We start from the raw sequence: 19,432 nt of genomic DNA on the forward strand, positions 1-19,432 counted from the left end.
GTGCTTCACCTTCACCACACTCACCCCAGTCCTCGCTGCATCCTGCAGAGGATCCTCCTCCCGGATGAGACCACTGCGGCCCTGCCTTGGCCACATCGCACGACACACAGGTGATGTGGCAGAAGTTGAACCTGCCCGACTCTGAAGCCTCCCCCCACATCCCCATCACACACACAAATGCACACCCACACACCCCCAGCCCTCCCTGGAGTTCTCCACTGCCACTTTCCCTCTTATCTCTCCCCCACAGCCTCAGACGGAGTTAATTAGTGAGCTCACAGCCTGGAACTTGAGGATGAAAGCATGACAGAGTGTGTTATGACTTTCTGCCAAGTTCTCTCCAGAAGGATGCAGCCCTCAGAGGCAATCCCCAGAAAACACTGTCAAAGTTTCAGTGCATGAGCCTGGATCTCCCACAGACATCTAGGAAGTTTCACAAACTGTTTCTGTAGTTTTCAGAATCAGTGACAACTGCCCCTCCTTTAGAACCTTCCTGTGGTTGTCTTCCACAGCTGTCTACCTCCTAACTATGACTTGGGAAATTCCTGGAGATCCAGCAGAAGAATTTGTCACTTAATTGTGCCTCACAACAACTGAGATGGGGACCCTTGGACTCTCTTTCACAGTGTATGAGTTGCCTGTGGCCACTGTAACAAAGAACCACAAACTGTTGTCTTCAAACAACATAAATGTATTCTCTCACAGTTCTGGAGGCCAGAAGTTCAAAATGAAGGTTCAGCAGGGCCACAGTCCTCCAGAATCAGTCTATGCCTCTCTCCTGGATGCTAGTGGCTGCTGCTACTCTGTAGCTCACAGCTGCATCCCTCCCATCTCTACCTCTCTCTTAACATTTCCCTCTCCTCCCTGTGTGTTCCAAATACCCCTGTGCCTGTGAGGATATGTGTGGTTGCATTAGGACCCAGGCTTATAGTCAAAGATAAGCTTCTCTCCTTAAGATCCTTGGCCCAATTATATCTGTGCTAATCAGCCTTCCATGGCTGTGACGAAAATACCTGAGCTAATGAACTTATAGGGAGAAAGACTTGTCTAAACATATGATTTCAGTCCATGGTCACTTGGCCTTGTTGCTTTGGGTCTGTGGCAGCAGAGTACACCATGGCAGGACACCACTGATACAGACTTCCAGAACCCTAACCTGTAAACAAATACTTTAAGATTAGCAACGAGTACTAAGAGGGAATGAACTGAGTGGAGGCTAGCGTGATGGAAGGAGAGGGCTGCTTTCGTGAGGCTGGACAGCTTCTCTAGGACCTGGCATAAGAAGCAAGACTCTGATGACAGAAGGGAGCAGCCCTGTGAGGAACTAGGAGAAGAATGTGCAAAAGTCCTGAGGTAGGAACTTGCTGGAAAGTTTAGGGAAGGCTGGAAAAAGTTTCTTTTTCTTCAACCCTCATAGATTCTTGTTGGAGCAGACCCTGTGACAAATGAAAGACTGACAAGAAGGGAACAAAGGACTTTGAATCTCTAGGGTGGCAATCTGTGGGAAAATAAATTAAGGACAGATAAAAGGTTAGTTAGAAAAGCTTGTTACTGTTGGTTCCTGTGGTGCCACTTGCCCCAGAGGCTGTAAATTTGCCTCTGCTCTCCCTGCTGGATGAGGCTGCGATGCCTCTGTCTTTGTAAATGTGTTTCCTATTTAGAGGCCAATGGAGGACGGCAGAGCCTCCCACCCCTGCCTCTTCTTGTCGCCTTGCACTCAGGTCTGCATGTTTAGGGGCAGCACAGCCTGGTCTCCCACGTTAGCAAAGGAAGGGATGGAATCCGAGAGATTGGTGGGAAGTGGGAATGTGATAGGGACCTTCTCACTCCCTGATAAGGCCTTGGGGTTTTACTCTTGATGCTGTGGGGAGGTTTGAAGCTGAGTAGGGTTTACGTCTATCCCCAAACTGTGAGAAATGTGGCTAGATTTTCAATTATTCACTCAACAGTAGTTATTAAGCACCCACTGCAGCCAAGCATAGTGATATGTGTTTGTAATCCTAGCACTTGGGAGGCTGAGGCAGGAGGGTCATGAGTTCAAGACCAGCCTGAGCTACATAGTGAGATCCTGTCCCAAGGAAAAAAGAGAAGGAAAAGGCTGGACGTGGTGGCACATGCCTGCCTGTAATCCCAGCTACTCAGAAGGTGGAGGATCACAGCCTGAGGGCAGCGCTAAGTGGAAGCACAAGACCCTGTCTGAGAAAAAGAAAAAAAAAAAACACTTAAAGCAAAAAGACTGAAGTGATAGAGCAAATGCAAGGCCCTGAGTTCAATTCCAGTACAAGCAACAAACAAACAAACAAAGAAACCACCCACTACATAACCAGTTTCATATTATCTTACTGTTACAATGAAAACTCATCTAGTGAGGAACCAGCCAGGCTCATTCAGTCTTTCTTCACTAATACTTATCAAACTCCTACACTCTGTGCCAGAAGCTGCTGTAGAAACTGGGGCAGTGCACAGAACAAAAGAGAGCAAAGCCCTGCTTCAAGGAGCAGGAATCTGCTGGGCGAGGCTCACGGCAAACACAGACGATGTAGCAACAGAGCTCTGAGGGAGAATCATGCAGCACAAGAGGCAGGAGATAGGCATGGAGGTGCCACTTTAGACAGAGTGGCCAGGAATGGCCTCTCTATAGAGGCAAGGAACAGAAATCTGACAGGAGGGAGATGAGCGATGCAGGCAGAACGAGCAAACCATGCAAAGGCCCTGAGTGTAGTTCAGTGGTGAGGACGAAGCTCTGGGTAAACACAGTAATCTCAGCTTCAGGCAGGACTTCCAAGGGAGTGATGACATCTGAGCCCAGTCTTAGGAAATGATCAAAACTCGTATTTGGGCTTCACCTGAATGCTTTCTTTGGAAAAGGAGTGAGCTCCCCATCAGCTGAGGAGTACAAGGACTTATTGATGGGATTCCACCTCCCTTTGTCTCTTTGTGGCTGGAGGCCCACCTGTGATGTGTGCTTTCTGGCACGTACATAGTTTTTATACACATTTCATCATGGCTTACCCCTCCCAGTTTAAGTTCCCTTGTCAGTTGGCCTCCCCCCATCCCCAGTATGCTGTTTGTGGCTTTTTTGGTATATGAACTTTGTCACTTCCACAAGCTGATACACAAGCAAGTGACTAGTGATTATCCACTGAGTGTTAAATGCCTTACCTTGAAAATGGACCACCACTGACTTTATTTCCAGCACCTGGGGGAGTGTCTGTCTCCATGTGCACACGTGCAGCTGTAGCACGGGTACGTTTGAGGACCGAAGACACCCCGAAAAGAAAAACAAGCTCACTTGAGAGGCATCACAAAGTGTGACAAAGCCTGTGAGGAGCACTTGAGCCAGCCTTCTTCACCGATCCGGTCCACTCCCTCATGGCTCTCCTGTGCTGAGCTTCTGAATGTGAATTTCATTCCTGGCTCCTCTGCCCTCACCACTGGCACAGAAGTAAACTTGCATCAAATTGTAGAACGACCTTGAGCAACTCACTTCTCTATGCCTCAGGTGTCCTCACCTATAAATTAGGGACAACACTGCCTCTGGAAAGAGTCTTAGGCACATGAAAATGGATTCCTACACCTCTGCATCAGAGGCTGCTTTGTGTGTGGGCAGCACCTGGTAGATGTTATCTGGGGTAAGACACTCACCTTGACAGAGAGGACAGTAAGCTGGGCCTAAATCCTGCCTTGGTCCTGCCTTACTGACTGGGGGACCTCTGCTGAGGGTTTCTTGCCTTGGACCCAGATTCCCTCATCAAGGATGAATGAACAAAGGGATGGCAAAAGAAACTCCTGAGACACAAGGAAACATAGGCCCCTCCCCATAGCCGGCTGCCTCCGCAGTCTCCCGCACAGAAACACTCAGCCCGTATCAGAAAGAGGAAGTGACTTAAATTCTATGGCCACACGGATTGACTCACAGCTCTCTCCACCTCAACAGGTATATTGAGCACCTGCTTCCCCAAGCTCCCAGACCTCCTCACATTCGAACCCCTATGCACCCCACCTCCCTTCTTGCCTTCTGCTCTGCCCTTCCTAAAATAGACCAGTTTAGCATATAAGGAAATAGTCACAGTGTGGTAGCTTTTCTTTAGCTCATAAACACCATTAAGTAAGCCCTTTTAAGCAATCAGGAAGCAATTAACTTGAGATGCCACTAGGGTGGCCAGCACCCTGGTTGGCTGACTCTGAGGTTTCTGAGACATAGGACATTCTAGATGAGTTGGTCACGCAGGATGCCACAGGAGGGTGGTTTATAAGCCAACAGGAGCTCAAGAAAGGGTCAGTGCATGTATGGGGACGCTAGTCTCAAGCAGGGCAGTTCTTTAAAAGGCTAGGATGGGCTTCCCCCAGAAAGGACCCTAAGACAAGGATTTGAGCAATAGTGATTTATTTGGGGGTGATCCCAAGAGACACCAGGAAGTGGGCCCAAAGCTGGGAAGGAAGGCAGCCAATGAAGGTACATCACAGAGTAGGTGACATGGTAACCAGAGCGTAATCCGGCCAGGAACTCTGGGAAGCTGTTGGGAGGACACACTTGGAATCATCTAATAGGACTTACTTACATCCATCTATCTTCTGTCCATCCTAGAGATGGGCTGTCAACCCTGCTGGCCTGTGGAAATCCAGCAGAAACCTCAACCAGGGATGCTGCAGGCAGGTGGATCCTGAGATGGTGCAGGCATGGAAAGGAGGTGGGTCACAGCACACCTGCCCCAGCCTCCCAAGTCCAAGTCAGAGAACAGGACCCCCCAGGATTTAAGGTGCCTTTGACCCAGGGGCTGTAGTTCCTTCAGAGCTAGTGACCCAGGCCCAGCCCAGCAGCTCTTCGGGGCAGAAACTCTGTCATTTCTATGCTATGAATAAGCAAACCCATTCATTCTGCAGCTAAGAAAACCAAGTCCTTGCTGAGGGGTGTGATGGCCTCAAAGCCCAAGGATGAATGAGGCCCAGTTTCTCAGTGAGGCCCCCATAATCCTTGACCTTCAGCCAGAATGCCCTGTAACTGCAGCACCCACACACACAACCTTCCGTGTGTAGTCACCCACACTTGGCTATTCCACACTCCTCTCCCTCAAAGAGAGGAAGAATGTGCAAGTGTGCTGTGAGAACCCACTCCCAATCCAATGGAGGCCGGCCTCGGCCTCCATCTTTCCTGATCAAACTTTAGAACACGTCTTCTGAGGGTGGTCAACCCACCCAGTGGAACACATGGCTGTGGGCCTGTTCTGTTACACTTTAATTGTGTTTTCGTAGCTGATAATTAACCATCTGCACCCATTGAGATGTGCCAACGCCTTAGTTTTAATTAGGATTAATGGCGCTATTTTGAACTTACAGAACCCATTTCCCCTGAGACATCAAAACCTCCTCTCCACTAAGAAGTCCCAGATGGTGGCTTCAAGCCTGAACATCCTCTAAAGATAGCAAATTAAAGGAATTCCACCGGAATAGTCTGTGTCAAAATGTGCTAAGTGGTAGTCCAGAGGGAGAATTGCTTATCAGTGGAGTGGGGTCAATGGCAGCATTTAGCTAAGTCACAGGAGCTGATGCAAATTCAGGGGAAAGGTGTGAAGTGCTTGCTTGCAAATATTTTCCTTTTTTTTAAAAAAAAAACTAGTGTTCTTAGCTACTGTGGCCCAGTCAGCATCCCTGCTCTCTCTCCCTCCACTGGCTGGTAATCCACCCTGCATCCTGGACAGCTGTCCAAACCACAAATTTGATCTGGTCTCTCTCCCACTAAGACCTATAAGCAGCTGCCTGCTTCTCTGTCTACAAATATCTAACCCTTACGTGGCCGGCTGGACGCTCCAGAATCTGCCTCCCCACCTCTCCAGATGCCACCTCTGCTGTCCATCCCCTTTCAACTATTCCTGTGTTCTTCCCCACGCTGGTCCTCGGCCTGGCAGCCCCATCCACAGAGCACACAGTGCATGTGCACTGCTCCTTCAGAGACCTCCTTAATGTCCTCATCTCTAATCCATCCATCAGCAAACCCCACTGGACATCAGCTGTGGGGAAGGCAGCAGAGAGCAAAGGAGACACAAGGCCTACTCGTGAAGAGCACAATGAACAAGGAGCAAGGAGAGAAGTTGACCATGCTACCTACAGAAGGAAATAAAAAAGAGACATGAAGGAGGAGAGAGCAGTTCAGAAGGACCTGCCACTTCAGCCTCATTAGCTAGACACCACAGTCCCATTTCCCCCCCTGCAGAAGCTCCTGCTGCCTCAGGAAACCTGGCCCATGGGGAGGAGGCCATAGGTCATACCAGACACCTGTGTCAGGCCACCTGCTTGGGCTACAGTTGGACTGCAAGGACAAGAGAGGCATCTGGAACAGAGTTACCCACCTCACATCAGCCAGGAAACAAAGACAGGAAGGGGCCAAAAACGAGGAGTGTCATTCCAGGGCACACCTCCAATGACTCACTTCCTCCAAATAACCCTTCTCCTTCTTCTCATCAAGTTAGGAACCCATCAGTGGATTAATCCACCAAGTAAGTCAGAGCTGGGGACCAAGCTTTAAAACACATGAGCCTTTTAGGCTCATATCCAACACATAACAGTGGCCTAATTTGAGGAAATCAGTTAAAAGACCCCTGACCACATGAACCGGGTTCTTGTGCAAGTTGCCTTACAAAATCTCAGAGCAGAGAGCAGAACTCAGATCTCCAGAAAAGACATGTGCAGCCCCAGCCAAGCATCCACCCCAGCTCCACGTTCTCCCTTGATCTGTAGAAAAGTTCCGAAGGCAATACTCGGCCTTCACACTGAGACTTCAAAAGGAGACAAATCAGAAGATAAAAAGAAAACGTGTCAAATATGAGTCATCTGCCATCTTACTGACCCCAGAGCCAGCTCTTCCCACTAGGCTCTGAAGTGACGTTGACCTTCAGGGAAGCCAACTTGCCAGCACTCCATGGCATTGCAAGCTGGAACACCACACACAGAGGCTCCACCTTGAGAGTCTGATGGAGGTACTTCCAAGACCCTCCAGGGAAGTCACGAGAGGTGGGATCTTATCCCCTAGCCCTTCCCACGTTACAGAAGAGCTGTGAGCTGCCCCCTAAGACGTGCGGCAAGGGTCACAGTGATTTCAACTTCAGGACCAACCAGGAGTGTGATGAAAACACTTCCTGACAGTAAATATCCTGCACTCCACAGCCCCGAAGGCTGGTTTTGTCACATTTCAGTGTGCAATGTAGGTTTCACACATTTGATAGAACCCTTTAAGATGGAGTTCACTTTCCATGTGTCAACTGCAAGCCAATCTTCCCAAAATCAAGTTGTAAGCATTTAACTCTATAAGAGAATCCTGGTGTGTCTGCTATCTGTACAGACCCAGATAAATGGAAACGGTGCCTGCCCAAGAGGGCTCATGGTCTGGACGGGGGCATGGCCCAATCTGGGTCCTCTTTGATTGGCTGAAGTCCATGGTCTTCTGGCAGTGGAGTGAGCTGTAGCAGTGCAGGCTCTGGAGAGAAACAGGCTGGAGTTGGTCCTGCCCCGTGGCTCTGTGGCACTGGGTGGCTTCCTGATGAGTGTGTGCACTAGAGTGCAGTGCTCACACAGGGAGCTTTGCCTCCAGAGGCTTAGGGCCTCTGAATCCAGACCCTTTCTCTGTCCCCACTGCCACTACTGAGCCCTCCTGCAAACCCACCACCTCCTTTCTGGATGTTTCCAACAGCCTCTTGTATCCACTTGTACACTCTCATCCTTTCTCCAAAGAGCAGAGCTCTCTATAAAGTGCAAATGGACCACTTCAACCCCCAGTGGTTTTCTTCAATAACCAACCCTTGCCCTGCTTGCCTTTGCCACCACATCCCATGCCTCTCTACTTCCTTCAGGTGCCCAGATGCATTGACCCAATCCTTTCACCCCTGGACCTCTGCATTCCCATCCACCCACCCAGAATGACCATCTCTGTGTCTTCAGGAGCCAAGTGTCCTCCAGCATGGCCCAGCCCCGCCCCCCACCAGTGCTAAGGTCAACCCCACTGCCCTGTGAATCTCCTCCACAGTGCTGATCTTACATGCTACTATTCAGTCAATCACTCATGCCCTCCACGTAAAGGATTTTCCTGGAGACAGGGTCATGGCTGTTCAGTTGGGGAAGCTACAGCCAGCAAATAACTGCGATGTGTTCACAGAATGACTGAGTCCAGCATGGTGACCATCTAGCAGTGTTCAGTCTTACTGATCAGGATGAGTGGGGAGGGAGGACACAGACCTGGAGGTCAGGAGGGCTGAGGCATCTGGAACTGGTTGTCATGGTGATTGGGAAGGGTGACATGCCCTGCAATTGCACAGGACAAATCTCTCAAAAAAAATTATTATCTTGCCTGAGTGTCAATGGTGTTGCTGCTGCAGGGCCCACTCAGGAGCGAGGCCACCACACACCCAACCAAGAGAAGTTAAGAGGACATAGGAGAGCAAGCTGGGCAGGAGCTTCTGTTGTCACTCAGGCAAGGGTTAGATGGGTCAGAAGGGTTAAGAGAGGGTCCCAAGCCAGAGCTCTGATGCTGCTCTGGGGGCTGGGTAGCTTTGGGCAAATCAAGTGACCTCTCTAGGCTTTGGTTTTTTTATACTCAAGGGTATAGTAAGCCAATACCTGCATGGCTTACTTAATCTGAAGGCTAAACTGGGAAGATCCCTAACACAATAAACAGATGGTCTCCAACTTACCATGGTTTGCCATAAGACATCTGGATTTTATGATGTATGAAAATTGAGCTGGGAGTGGTGGTACATTCCTGCAATGCCAGCGCTCAGGAGGTTGAGACAAGAAGATCATGAGCTCAAGTACGGCCTAGCACAAATAGTGAGACGCTCCAAAAAAAAAAAAAAAAAGATATGTATTCAATAGAATTGTGGCCTCTTCCTGGGCTAGTGACATGCAATCCAATACCTTCTCCACATGCCCACCTGTAGGTTAATGTGGGTGGTCTGAGCAGGTTTAAGGGAGGCGGGACTAAGCTGTTACTCAGTAGATTAGGTGGATTGAATACAGTTTCGATTTACAGCATATTCAACTGGGGTTTTGGACGACATTACCCTGTCCTATGCAGAGGAGTGTCTGTGCTCAATAAATGTCATCAAAGGTGTCCATGAGGTTCTCAGTTTGTGATGAAGACAGCCTGACACAGAGCAGAGGGCCGTCAGAGAGCCAATAGAATGCTGCTTTCTCCTTTGATGGGCCGACCAGAGAAACGTTTGCATCCGTTGGAGCTTAAGGGCTGAGGGCTGTCCAATGCCAGCACCCTGTCCTCAAACCATCGCTTACACAGGCATCACTGCTTCTGATAGGCGAGCACTCCCTGCCCAGAGGTGGTCCTATGGCCTGGTTCATGGAGGTGGGATGAGGGGCACAACCTGCTCAGGGTGACTAATTCCTGCCCACTACTCTCCCACTTCAGGCGGCATCCCATTCATCCTGACTGGAGAGTTCTTCCAGCAATCGCAGCGGCCAGCAGCCTTCATGATTGCGGGCACTGTCAACTGGCTGTCCAACTTCGCTGTTGGCCTCCTCTTCCCATTCATTCAGGTATGATTGACAGGAGCCCCTGGCCATTGGAGGGATTTCCTTTCATTCCACAGCCCATGGAGGCCAACTCACAGTGCACAAAGGATCTATCTCTCTTTTCTCTCTCCCTACCTTTCCCCCTCCTCTTCCCCTCCCCTTCTCCCTCTCTCTCTCTCTCTCTCTAGCTGTCTCTGTAATCTCATGCTATTGTTCTGAGAAAGGAAAAAGCTAAATTTTCACTAACATTCTTCTTTTCCCTCCTGTGCCTTTCTGGAGCTGTCCCTGATGCTGTGGGCTGCCTGGAAGAGGTGGGCTGCCCTTGCTGAGGGTACAAGAAGACTTGAATTAAACCCCCAAAGTTTATGACTTCCTCATCATTTCTGCAATGTGCTAGTCACCATGTCAGACAAGTTTCATATAATTCTATTGCACCCTGCAACCCTGCCATCTACTTAACATCCAGTGGTGCCACTGTCCCAAGGGTGGGAAAATGCCTGCATACTGAGGGATTGAATGCAAGTTCTTTTCATGAAGGTAAAGAATTATTCATTCACTGAATAATTAATTCAGCACAGGCTTACTGAGTCCCCACTGTGTGCCAGGCACTGTTTCATGTAACAGGGATAGGTGGGAGCAGAGATGCACGTGAAGTGAGGGAGCAAAGCAGACTGGGAGTGACAAAGTCTAGGCTAGAGAAACAGCAGTGCAAAGGCCTTGAAACAAAACTGTGCTTGGCCTGCATGGGGCGCAGTACAGAGGCCAGTATGGCTGGAACAGGGTGAGCAAGGAAGGCGAGAGGCAGATGTAGTGACTTCCAAGGTCACCCCACTAGGACATGACAGAGCTAGGACTTGACCCAAGTCCCTCATCCTTACCCATAAAACAAGGGGAGAAAGGAGCCCTCTTACCATTATTCAGCAAGTGACCCCATCCAAAAAGTCCATTTTAACTCCAATAGTTAATTTGATACCTGAGGGAGAGGGTTTCAGGACACCTGCTGATTCCAAACACCCCCCAGTGCTCTTGTCTCTTAGATCAAACAGCTCAGCATTTGCACAGAACCTTTGCACATCCTGCCGTACCCCTTAAATTACCTACTGCGCCTATGCTGTGCCGTAGACATGGGGGGAAATGGCAAGTCTGTACATGTTCAGTGCAGACACGGGATTTTTTTCAAATAATTTGCATCCACAGTTAGATATGAAGGGTTGATTGTATACACACACACACACACACACATACACACATCCCTCCCAAAGGAGCCTCCAGCTGAAGTTGGATCCACATCACTCTTATCTGGTAAGTCCTGCCCATCCACGGCTCCATCCAATAGGAATGCAGTACTGCCTTTTCCTGTAGGCACTAACTTGGACTCGGTGCATTCTAGTCCAGCTTACATTCTTTTCCACAAGCCTCTTCATTCAATCCACTCCACTGGATTTCTTATCGAATAGGCCAGGGAGGGGGCCATGAACACTTGGCATCCACAAGGTCACCTTGATGGTCACATTCTGCTGGATGGTCTTCCTGTCAATTCAGGGAAGGAAGGAAACAGGAGGAAACAGCCCCAGAGTCTCAGTGGCTTTCAACCCTCCAGGATCATTTGTCACTCACACTACAGCCAGAGTGGACTGGCCAGGCTTCCTGATTCGGGGATGCTCTTCCCTGGCGTAGGGAACATGGCACTTGGCATGCTGGCCCTTTAGAGGAGTCACAGCTACATTCCCAGCAATGTCCCTCTCATCAACTTTCCTTGTTGAAGGAAACTGCCACATTTCCACATAGTTCTGATTCATGGGAGTGGAAAAAAGCTGAGATTTTTCTTTAATATCAAGGACCTTTTCCTAAAAGTATCACTTTTCCAAAATTGCCTTACATTTTTGGCACAGTTTAACATTATACTATATTCTGAAGAGAAAATTTTCCCTGAATCAGAGAACATGGAACATTTTCATGACCATTTCTAATGACATAAAAGGTATATTTGCAGAAGTGATGCAACTATGGCTAATAGCTTTTATGTCATGTGGAAATGGAGTAGAAAGTAGGTGATTGCTCATGTCAGATGGAAGGACCAAGTGCCCCTAGCACTGTGACCTGTGCAAGTAGCATGAGCGTCCTCTGGCTTGATGTCCTCCTCTGTGAAGAGGAACTCAATAGGCCTAAGCAAGAGGCCAAGATCTGGCTCCATAAAAGTAAATGCTCGTTTCGTTGAGTTCCTTCCTTCCTCTCCCTGCTCCATGCCCTCCTACTGATGCCCTACTTAAGAGAAGGTTCTGCAGAGCCAGTACCTAGGGTGGTGGCTCTGAATATGTGTGTAAGATAGGAGCAGTGGTGAGCATGTGTCTGCAAGTGTTCTGTGCCCCCACTAGGGCAGGTCCTGCATTGGGACAGGGGCACTGTATTAGCTGTTTGTGCTGCTATGACCAAATCCCACACACTGAGTAATTTATAAAGAACAGTAATGTACTTCTCATGGCTTCACTCGGAGTGATTTAGGACGTGGTAGCTTCTTTTTTGAGAATAATCTTAGGGGTGAAGGTAAGAAATAGGGAAATTGGATGAGAAGCCACAGCAGTTTCCAAGCAAGACATGTTGGTGGCCTGAGCCAGGGTGCAGAGATGATAACCACAGAGTGGTGAGAAATGCTCAACGTGACTTTCTGGTGGATGAGATGGGAGTGGGAGAGGCAAAGAGGAGCTCTCCTGACTCTAGGTGCTTTGGTTGGCCTAAGCCATCAGAGAGATGGGAGAAGGGAGCAGACAGGAGCAGGCTAGGAGAGGCTCCACTGGACTTGGCAAGTCAAATGCTCATTCAGCAGGCAAGCGGAGATAGAGAGTGTGAAATGGGATGTTCTCATTTCATCTTCGAGACCACATGCAGTGCCTACTGATCACCATGTTAAAAACCAGGGAGGCTCCATGGGTGGAAACTGTTCTTAAACAGCACATCTTACATGTTGGTAACCTGTGAGAAATGGAGCCAGGATTTGAATCCCACTTCACTGACCCAGTTCCCTACTCTGCCCCCTCCACACTATTCATGGACTCTTTGTGGAAGAGTAGAAGGCACACACCCTCAGAGCAAAGCACCCTAAGGTGTACTGCATGCAGTACTTTAGCAGTATTCCACTTAATCCTTGCAACAGCTCTGAACCTTCCGCTATTATCCTTACTCTGCAACTGTGGAAACTGAGGCACAGAGCATCTCAGATGCTTTGTCTGTTGGATCTCAAATGTGATCTAGAGGTCAGGCTCTTAATATTAAGCTATGCTCCAAAAATAGGTCTCTCCCAGCCTCTTACAGAGACATACAAGACGATTGCTTCCATTCCAGCATTCTCTTTTCTTGTCTGTCTTGTTTGTGCAAGACTGTGTCAGAGAATCAAGTCATGAGTTAGATCTTTTGCATAGTTGCATATTTTCATATTGAAAAATCAGTGCTTTCTTTTTCTTTGTGGTATTGGGTTTGAACTCATGGTCTCACACTTGGTAGGCAAAAAGGAAAAAGTGTTTTCTTAGTCTATCATCCATATTTTTCTTATGAAGTGGGGCATTTCCCTTCCCTTTGTTGTCACACTTGTCTGTGAGTAGTGGGAGTGGAGAGAGAGCATGAGTGGTAGCACAAACCTAAGATAATATTCAGCAAGTCTTATATTTTACTTTCACACTGACCAATTTTAAATGCCTAATTTACAAAAAATGAAGCAATAAAGACTGACACATCCTCATCTTGACCTGGGTGTCAAGCTGCTTTATTCAGGTTGCATTTGGGAATGCTCCACATAGAGTGTCACTTGCCTGTGAGAGCCACATCACACGTGGGTTTTATTGCTATATGTTTGGGGAGTTATAAAGCAGCATCTCAAAGATGGTGTTGCAGCCTGTTAGCTTTCTGATTGTTTATTTGTTGTTCTTTGTCACTGCCTTTCCACAGAAAAGTCTGGACTCCTACTGCTTCCTCGTGTTTGCCTCAATATGTATCATAGGTGCCGTCTACTTCTATTTTGTCCTGCCTGAAACCAAGAACAGAACACATGCTGAAATCAGCCAGGCATTTGCCAAGAGGAACAAGGCTCAACCTCCAAAGGAGAAGTCGACTCCACTGTAGATTCTGCCTCCACGTTGGACAACCATGACAAAAACAGGATTGTTTAAATGTGGTCTCTCCATTTCAAAGAAACAAAGATTTCCCCATATTTGGAAGGCTTAAACAGATTGAAGCCACACGTCCTTAAAATACACCTACTGACCTAACATCACAACCATTTCTTAGCTACATCTCCCATATTCTTCCGAAGACTGGAAAGAACCACCTTGTGTTCCAGTGGACCCAGCACCCTTGGGATCCAAGGCCTGCCCTCTTTGAGACCTAGGCAATAGTTTTGAAGTGAAATTGGGGGAATGCCGTTAGGATGCTTTCTCAAAGGAAAACCATGTGGCCTGATGAAGGACTCAGTAGACCAGGAATCTCAGACTGAGACCTGAGTCCCCATGAGCCGTAAGGAGCCCAAAACTGCCCTCCACCTGAAGCCTACAGCCCCCATGACTCCAGGCTTTCAGAGTCCAGTGAAAGGTTATTTTCTACCTCTTGATCAGTGCCCTTCTCTAATTTTTGTCTCTGCCTTGTGGATATCAGGAAATGTTAACCCTCCACAGAACCAGCTGTGTCCCAGGAGCTCAAGACTGCCAGGTCTGAGGCCATCTTTAGTTCAGACTGTTACAGAGAAGCAGACATAAGGAAAAACTTTCTGGTCACCCAGGCAGGGACAGCAAGTTGAACTCCATCCAATTGAAACCATATTGAGAATGATTCTGAGATGAGGGCTCTACTTGATGGGCAAGAACGTTGTGACTGATTGACACAGAAGGTGTCTGACACAAAAGGAGCCAAATAAAGTGCAAATGGCTGTCGCGGGTGCAGGAGTGGCAGCGAGAGTATGGGCCGTGTGCCTCATGTCTGCCAGACTAGAAGGGTTTTATCTTAAGAGGTAATGAGCTGCCACGAAAGATGGCGAGTTCACCATCACTCAAAAAGCTCAAGAGAAGGCTGGGTGATCACTGGTCTTCACTGGTGCTAAGGGAACATAAGCGTCAGTTGTACGGGTGTCTGGAGTGGATACCCTTCCATCCTAGGGTTGTGTCAACATGAGGCCTGCCATTGTCATGGTGCTCAGCTAACTCCCCATTCTTGCCTCCAATGCAAAGTGCAAATGACAAATTTCATAAGTAAGTGACAGTGCACTCAGATTAGCACCAGCAGGTTTGAGTTTAATGTCACAGAAGGAGTGAGGCCAGCAAGGGAAGACTCTGGACCAGGCAACACCACGAGAACTTTCAGGTTTCTCTGACCATTCTTGACCAAGGGGGCCTTAGCTAAAACCTGAGCTCTGATTTTTCTTCCTGCTGTATACTCTTCCTGGTTGATTGTCAGCTCAGGGCACCGTGCCGTCCAGCTTTGGTTTGGACAGATAATTCAAAGTTGTTAATATAGAGAGAAAGTAATGTGTAAGTACAAAAAGTGTCTGACACAAAAGGAGCCAAGTAAAATGCAAAATATAAATCTTAACTTTTGAATGTTCTCGTTTATTTGGGGACTAGAATATTTAGTCAATATACACCACAGTGGTATTTATTACAGGACAGTGATATAGATACAGGCAACAGGAATGGCTGGAATAACAGTTGAGAAACAGGAAAGTCTTCCCAAATAAGTGACAGAAACAAAATGGGGAACTGTGACTCTCTGGCAATAGGACAGAAATCATTCTTTCATGTTATTATATTTGAAAAGAGAGTAAAGCTACACTGAGGTAATTTTTGCAAAATGAAACCACAAGACACCCATTATCTCATATGCTTTGTTCTCTCTGGCAGCATCATTTTGATTCTTATACCTCTGGCCATTTCTTGCCTATTACTTATCCAATCATGATCACAGAATATATGAAACGCGATTGCAGTCACCATTCTCTTATCTCCTGTTTTTCCCACTTGATATTCAATCAAACACACCATCTCAGCTCCAAAGCCTCTGCTCCCACTCCAGCATCCACATATCAAATTGTTTCTCAGACTCTGAATAACGGGGAGTGGCGAGTCGGAGAGGCAGACCTTTCCATGAGTTGTGCTATGCAGGCTTTGCCCCCTTGCTGGATAGAACGAACCATGGACAGCTCCCTGCATTCATGCATGGGCCCGGAAGACTCTCCAGTCAAATTAACGGGCCTCCTTTCCTAACTCCTGCCCAAGGTTGGGGATCCAGTCCTTGTCTTTCTGTCTCACCGGTTCCCTTATCTCCACATCCTGGAGGCTGCATTTCCACCTTTCAAATTCAACGAAAGAAAAGTAACTCTTTCGACTTCTGTTCTGGTTAAGATGATGTAAGCACACACAATGCTATTTCTGTCACTGATTTTAACTAAAGACCCTGGGAGAATCACAATGCAAATGAACGAGAATCCTGAAAACAAATTACAGCAGACAAACTAGGAGGGAGAACAAAACCGGGAGAACGACTAATGTGGCAGTCAGCTTTCTACATTTTTCCTCCCATATCTCTTGGCTTACACTCTAGGACAAACTGATTTCCAGAACTACACAGTGGGTGCTTGACAGAAGAAGATCCAAGAGATCTAGGGACCTTTTGTCTGTCCCTGTCCCTGGTGACAGAGGAATGAGCTTGTGGGGAAAAGAAGGTAGCTCGGCCCTGAGGCAGCAGCAGTGACTGCATAGGAACCTAAAGAAAAATCCTTCTTCTAATGAGGGAACTTGGAAAAATGGGTGTAGGAGAATACCTGGTCTTTTTTGCTTCTTTCTCTTTTTTTTCTGTTCATGTTTTGCCCAGATGTGATCCAAGTTGTAAGATGTATAGCACAATGGGAAGATAAAACCTTACATTTTTAGCCAAAAGACCAAGAGAAGAGAAAAGTGGAAAATTGGGGGTGTGGGGGAAATTAGGTGAGGAGGGATGAAGAAAGAAGACCCAAGATCTGTGTGAAATCCTGGGCTCACACCTGAGAGCTACATGCCTGAAGCCAACGGGCTCTGAGAATCAAAAATACACCTTGAAGCTACTCAAGACACAGAGGTCAGGAGGACCTCTGAAGTCAACCCTGGGCAAATAGCTCATAAGAACCTATATCAAAAATACCCAAAAAACACAAAAAAATATCCAACACAAAAAAAAAGCCCGTGGAGTGGCTCAAGTGGTAGAACACCGGCTTAGCAAGCATGAAACCTTGAGTTCAAACCCCAATACCACCAAAAAAAGAAAAAAACCCAAAAACGCATATAGACCATAGCACACACAGGTACACCCACAGGGTGCACACACAGGGTGGATCCAAATGGCACTGTGAAGACTTTCAAAATTAAACTGAAATCAGAAGCACAGTTCACAGAACATGGGTGAGAGCTCTAAATGATTGTCTGCTTTAAAATAAAATTGTCCAGAAGGCTTTAATAGGGCCTCATGTATAATATTCAAAATGTCCAAGACACAATTCAAAATTACTAGGCATATGAAACCTCACCAACATCTTTTGGTGGTACTGTACTGGGGTTTGGACGCAGGGCCTTGCACTTGTTAGACAAACACTGTGCCACTGGAGTCATGCCCTTAGCCCTTTTTGTTGCTTTAGGGTTTAAGATAAGGTTTCACTTTTTTGCCCAGGCCTGGCTGGAACCATGATTCTCCTATATATCCCTTCCGTGTAGCTGTGGTTACAGGTAAATGCTTATTTGTTGAAGTGGGGTCTCACTAACTTTTTGCTACAACTGACCTCAAACCACAATCCTCCCAATCTCTGCCTTCCAAGTAGTTGGGCTTACAGGCATGAGCCACTATATCTGCCTCTTCACCAACTCTTAGAGGAAATATCAATGAACCCCATAAGATGACCCAGATATAATTGCTAGTTTAAAGAAACTACTATGACCATTCTCCGTAAGATGGAAATCAAAGCTATTTCTAAAATTGAAAGCTTTAGAACTAAAAAATGCAAAAACTGAAATGTAAATCAAGTTCATAGCAGAATGGAGATGTTAGAGAAAAGGGTCAGTGAACAAACAGAGAGACCATTAAAAATCACTCATCCAAACCACAGAGAAAACAGAAACAGAGTTCCAAGGGCCTGTGAAGCAATATAACAGGATTTATGTCATTGGAGTCCCAGGAGGAATTGGTGCTGAAATATAGACAGATGGTAAGTAGGGAGAGAGACAGAGAGAGAGAGAGAGAGAGGGGTGGGGGGGAGAGAGAGAGGGGATAGATGGATGGATGTGTAGACAGATAGATAGATATACATAGATGGATAGATAGATAGATAGAATTAAGACTCCCCAAATTTGGTAAAAGACATAAATCTATAGTTTCAAGAATGTCAGAGAACTTTAAAGAGAATAAATTAAATTAATGTGTCAAACACATTAAAATCAAACTGATGGAAAGCTAATGTAAAGGAAAATATTTTGCGAGGGAGAAAGTCAGCATTACAAGATGATTTGGATGACTGCACTTTCTCATTAGAAGCTGAGTAAGTCAGAAGATACTGCAACAAAATGAAAGATACTGCAACAAAATTTCAATATTTTTCAAATGCCAAAAGGAAGACCTGTCAATTCAGCTTGAATGTTTGAAAGATCCATCTATGTGCTCTTTATGACAAGCCCACACTAAATAAAATAATATAGATAGGTTAAAAGCAAAAGAATGATAAAAGATATATCACGCATCATGAACTAAAAGAAAGCTATCATGGCTACACAAAAGCTAGGAAAATACACTTGAAACAAGGGGAATTACCAGTGGAGAATGAGTTACTAGCAAAATATATAGTAATTTTAGTGTATTTAGAACATTCAACAAAATAGTCTATACAATGGGCCATAAAACAAACCTCAACACATTTAAATAATTAAAATCTTAAAAAGTAGGACTGGAAATGTGGCTCAAGTGGAAAAGCACCTACATAACATACAGGAGGCCCTGAGTTCAAGTCCCAGTACTGCCAAAAAAATAAAGGATTTTAAAATTACAAAAAGTATATTCTCTGACTATACGGTAATAAATAACAAAGGAATATGGAAAATTCCCAAGTTTTGGAAATTTAAAATACACTTCTAAACAACATATGAATAAAAAAGGACACCTCAGAGGTAATAAGTAAATACTTCTAATTGAATGAAAGTGAAAATACAGTTGATCAAATTTTGTGGATAAGATAAAACAGTGCTTTGAGGAAATTTTAGTGTTGTAATGATCTAAATGCTAGAAAGTTCTTAATTCAGTAAATTATCAAAGCTTCCACCTTCTGAAACTAGAAAAAGATGAGTAAACTAAACAAGTAAGCAAGCAAAAGGTAAAAATAATAAAGAATTAAATCAATGACTTAAAAAACAGAAAACAGTAAGAAAATTGATTTAATAAATAAAAGCTTAGTTCTTTGAAAAGATCAGTAAAAATAATAAACCTCTATCCAGGCTAACTGAAATAGGAAGGAGGGGGAAGGGAGGATTAGAGAGAGGGAGGAGAATGACAGATTGATGGAAGGAGGAGAAAGAAAGGACATTATCAAGAAGTGATATCACAACAGATCCCACAAACATTAAAATGGACAAACTTTTGAAAGCCACTAAGTACCAAAAGTCACTCGATAATCTGAATAGCCCCATATTCATTTTAAATAAACTGAATTCACAGCTAAAACTTTCTAACAAAGAAATTTCCCCAACTGAAGATATTTCACTAAATAGTATCAGCCAAGTCCCTTTGCACCTGCTCTGGGGATTAGGCCCTGGACATCTTTCCCTGCGATGCTGTCTATTCATTCACTTATTTGGTCAACAAATATTTATTGTGTTCCTCCTACTATGTGTCAGTGCCACATTGGCTGAGGACAGTATGCCATGAC

The 19,432-nt window shown here is 46.1% G+C and overlaps 1 protein-coding gene across 3 annotated transcripts in view; it reads left to right on the plus strand.

Moving 5' to 3' along the window:
* Slc2a9 (solute carrier family 2 member 9) overlaps positions 1-15,087 on the plus strand; it is a 169,004-nt gene extending 153,917 nt beyond the window's left edge. For all 3 annotated transcript variants that reach the window (XM_074042619.1, XM_074042620.1, XM_020178369.2), the window contains 2 exons: positions 9,413-9,540; positions 13,456-15,087. In XM_074042619.1, coding sequence (XP_073898720.1) covers positions 9,413-9,540; positions 13,456-13,629 — 302 coding nt within the window. In that variant the 3' untranslated portion in view covers positions 13,630-15,087. The remainder of the gene's footprint in view (positions 1-9,412; positions 9,541-13,455) is intronic.
* The last annotated feature ends 4,345 nt before the right edge of the window (positions 15,088-19,432 follow it).

This window comes from Castor canadensis, chromosome 9 (assembly GCF_047511655.1).
Source record: "Castor canadensis chromosome 9, mCasCan1.hap1v2, whole genome shotgun sequence".
In the NCBI taxonomy this organism is placed as follows: Eukaryota; Metazoa; Chordata; class Mammalia; order Rodentia; family Castoridae; genus Castor; species Castor canadensis.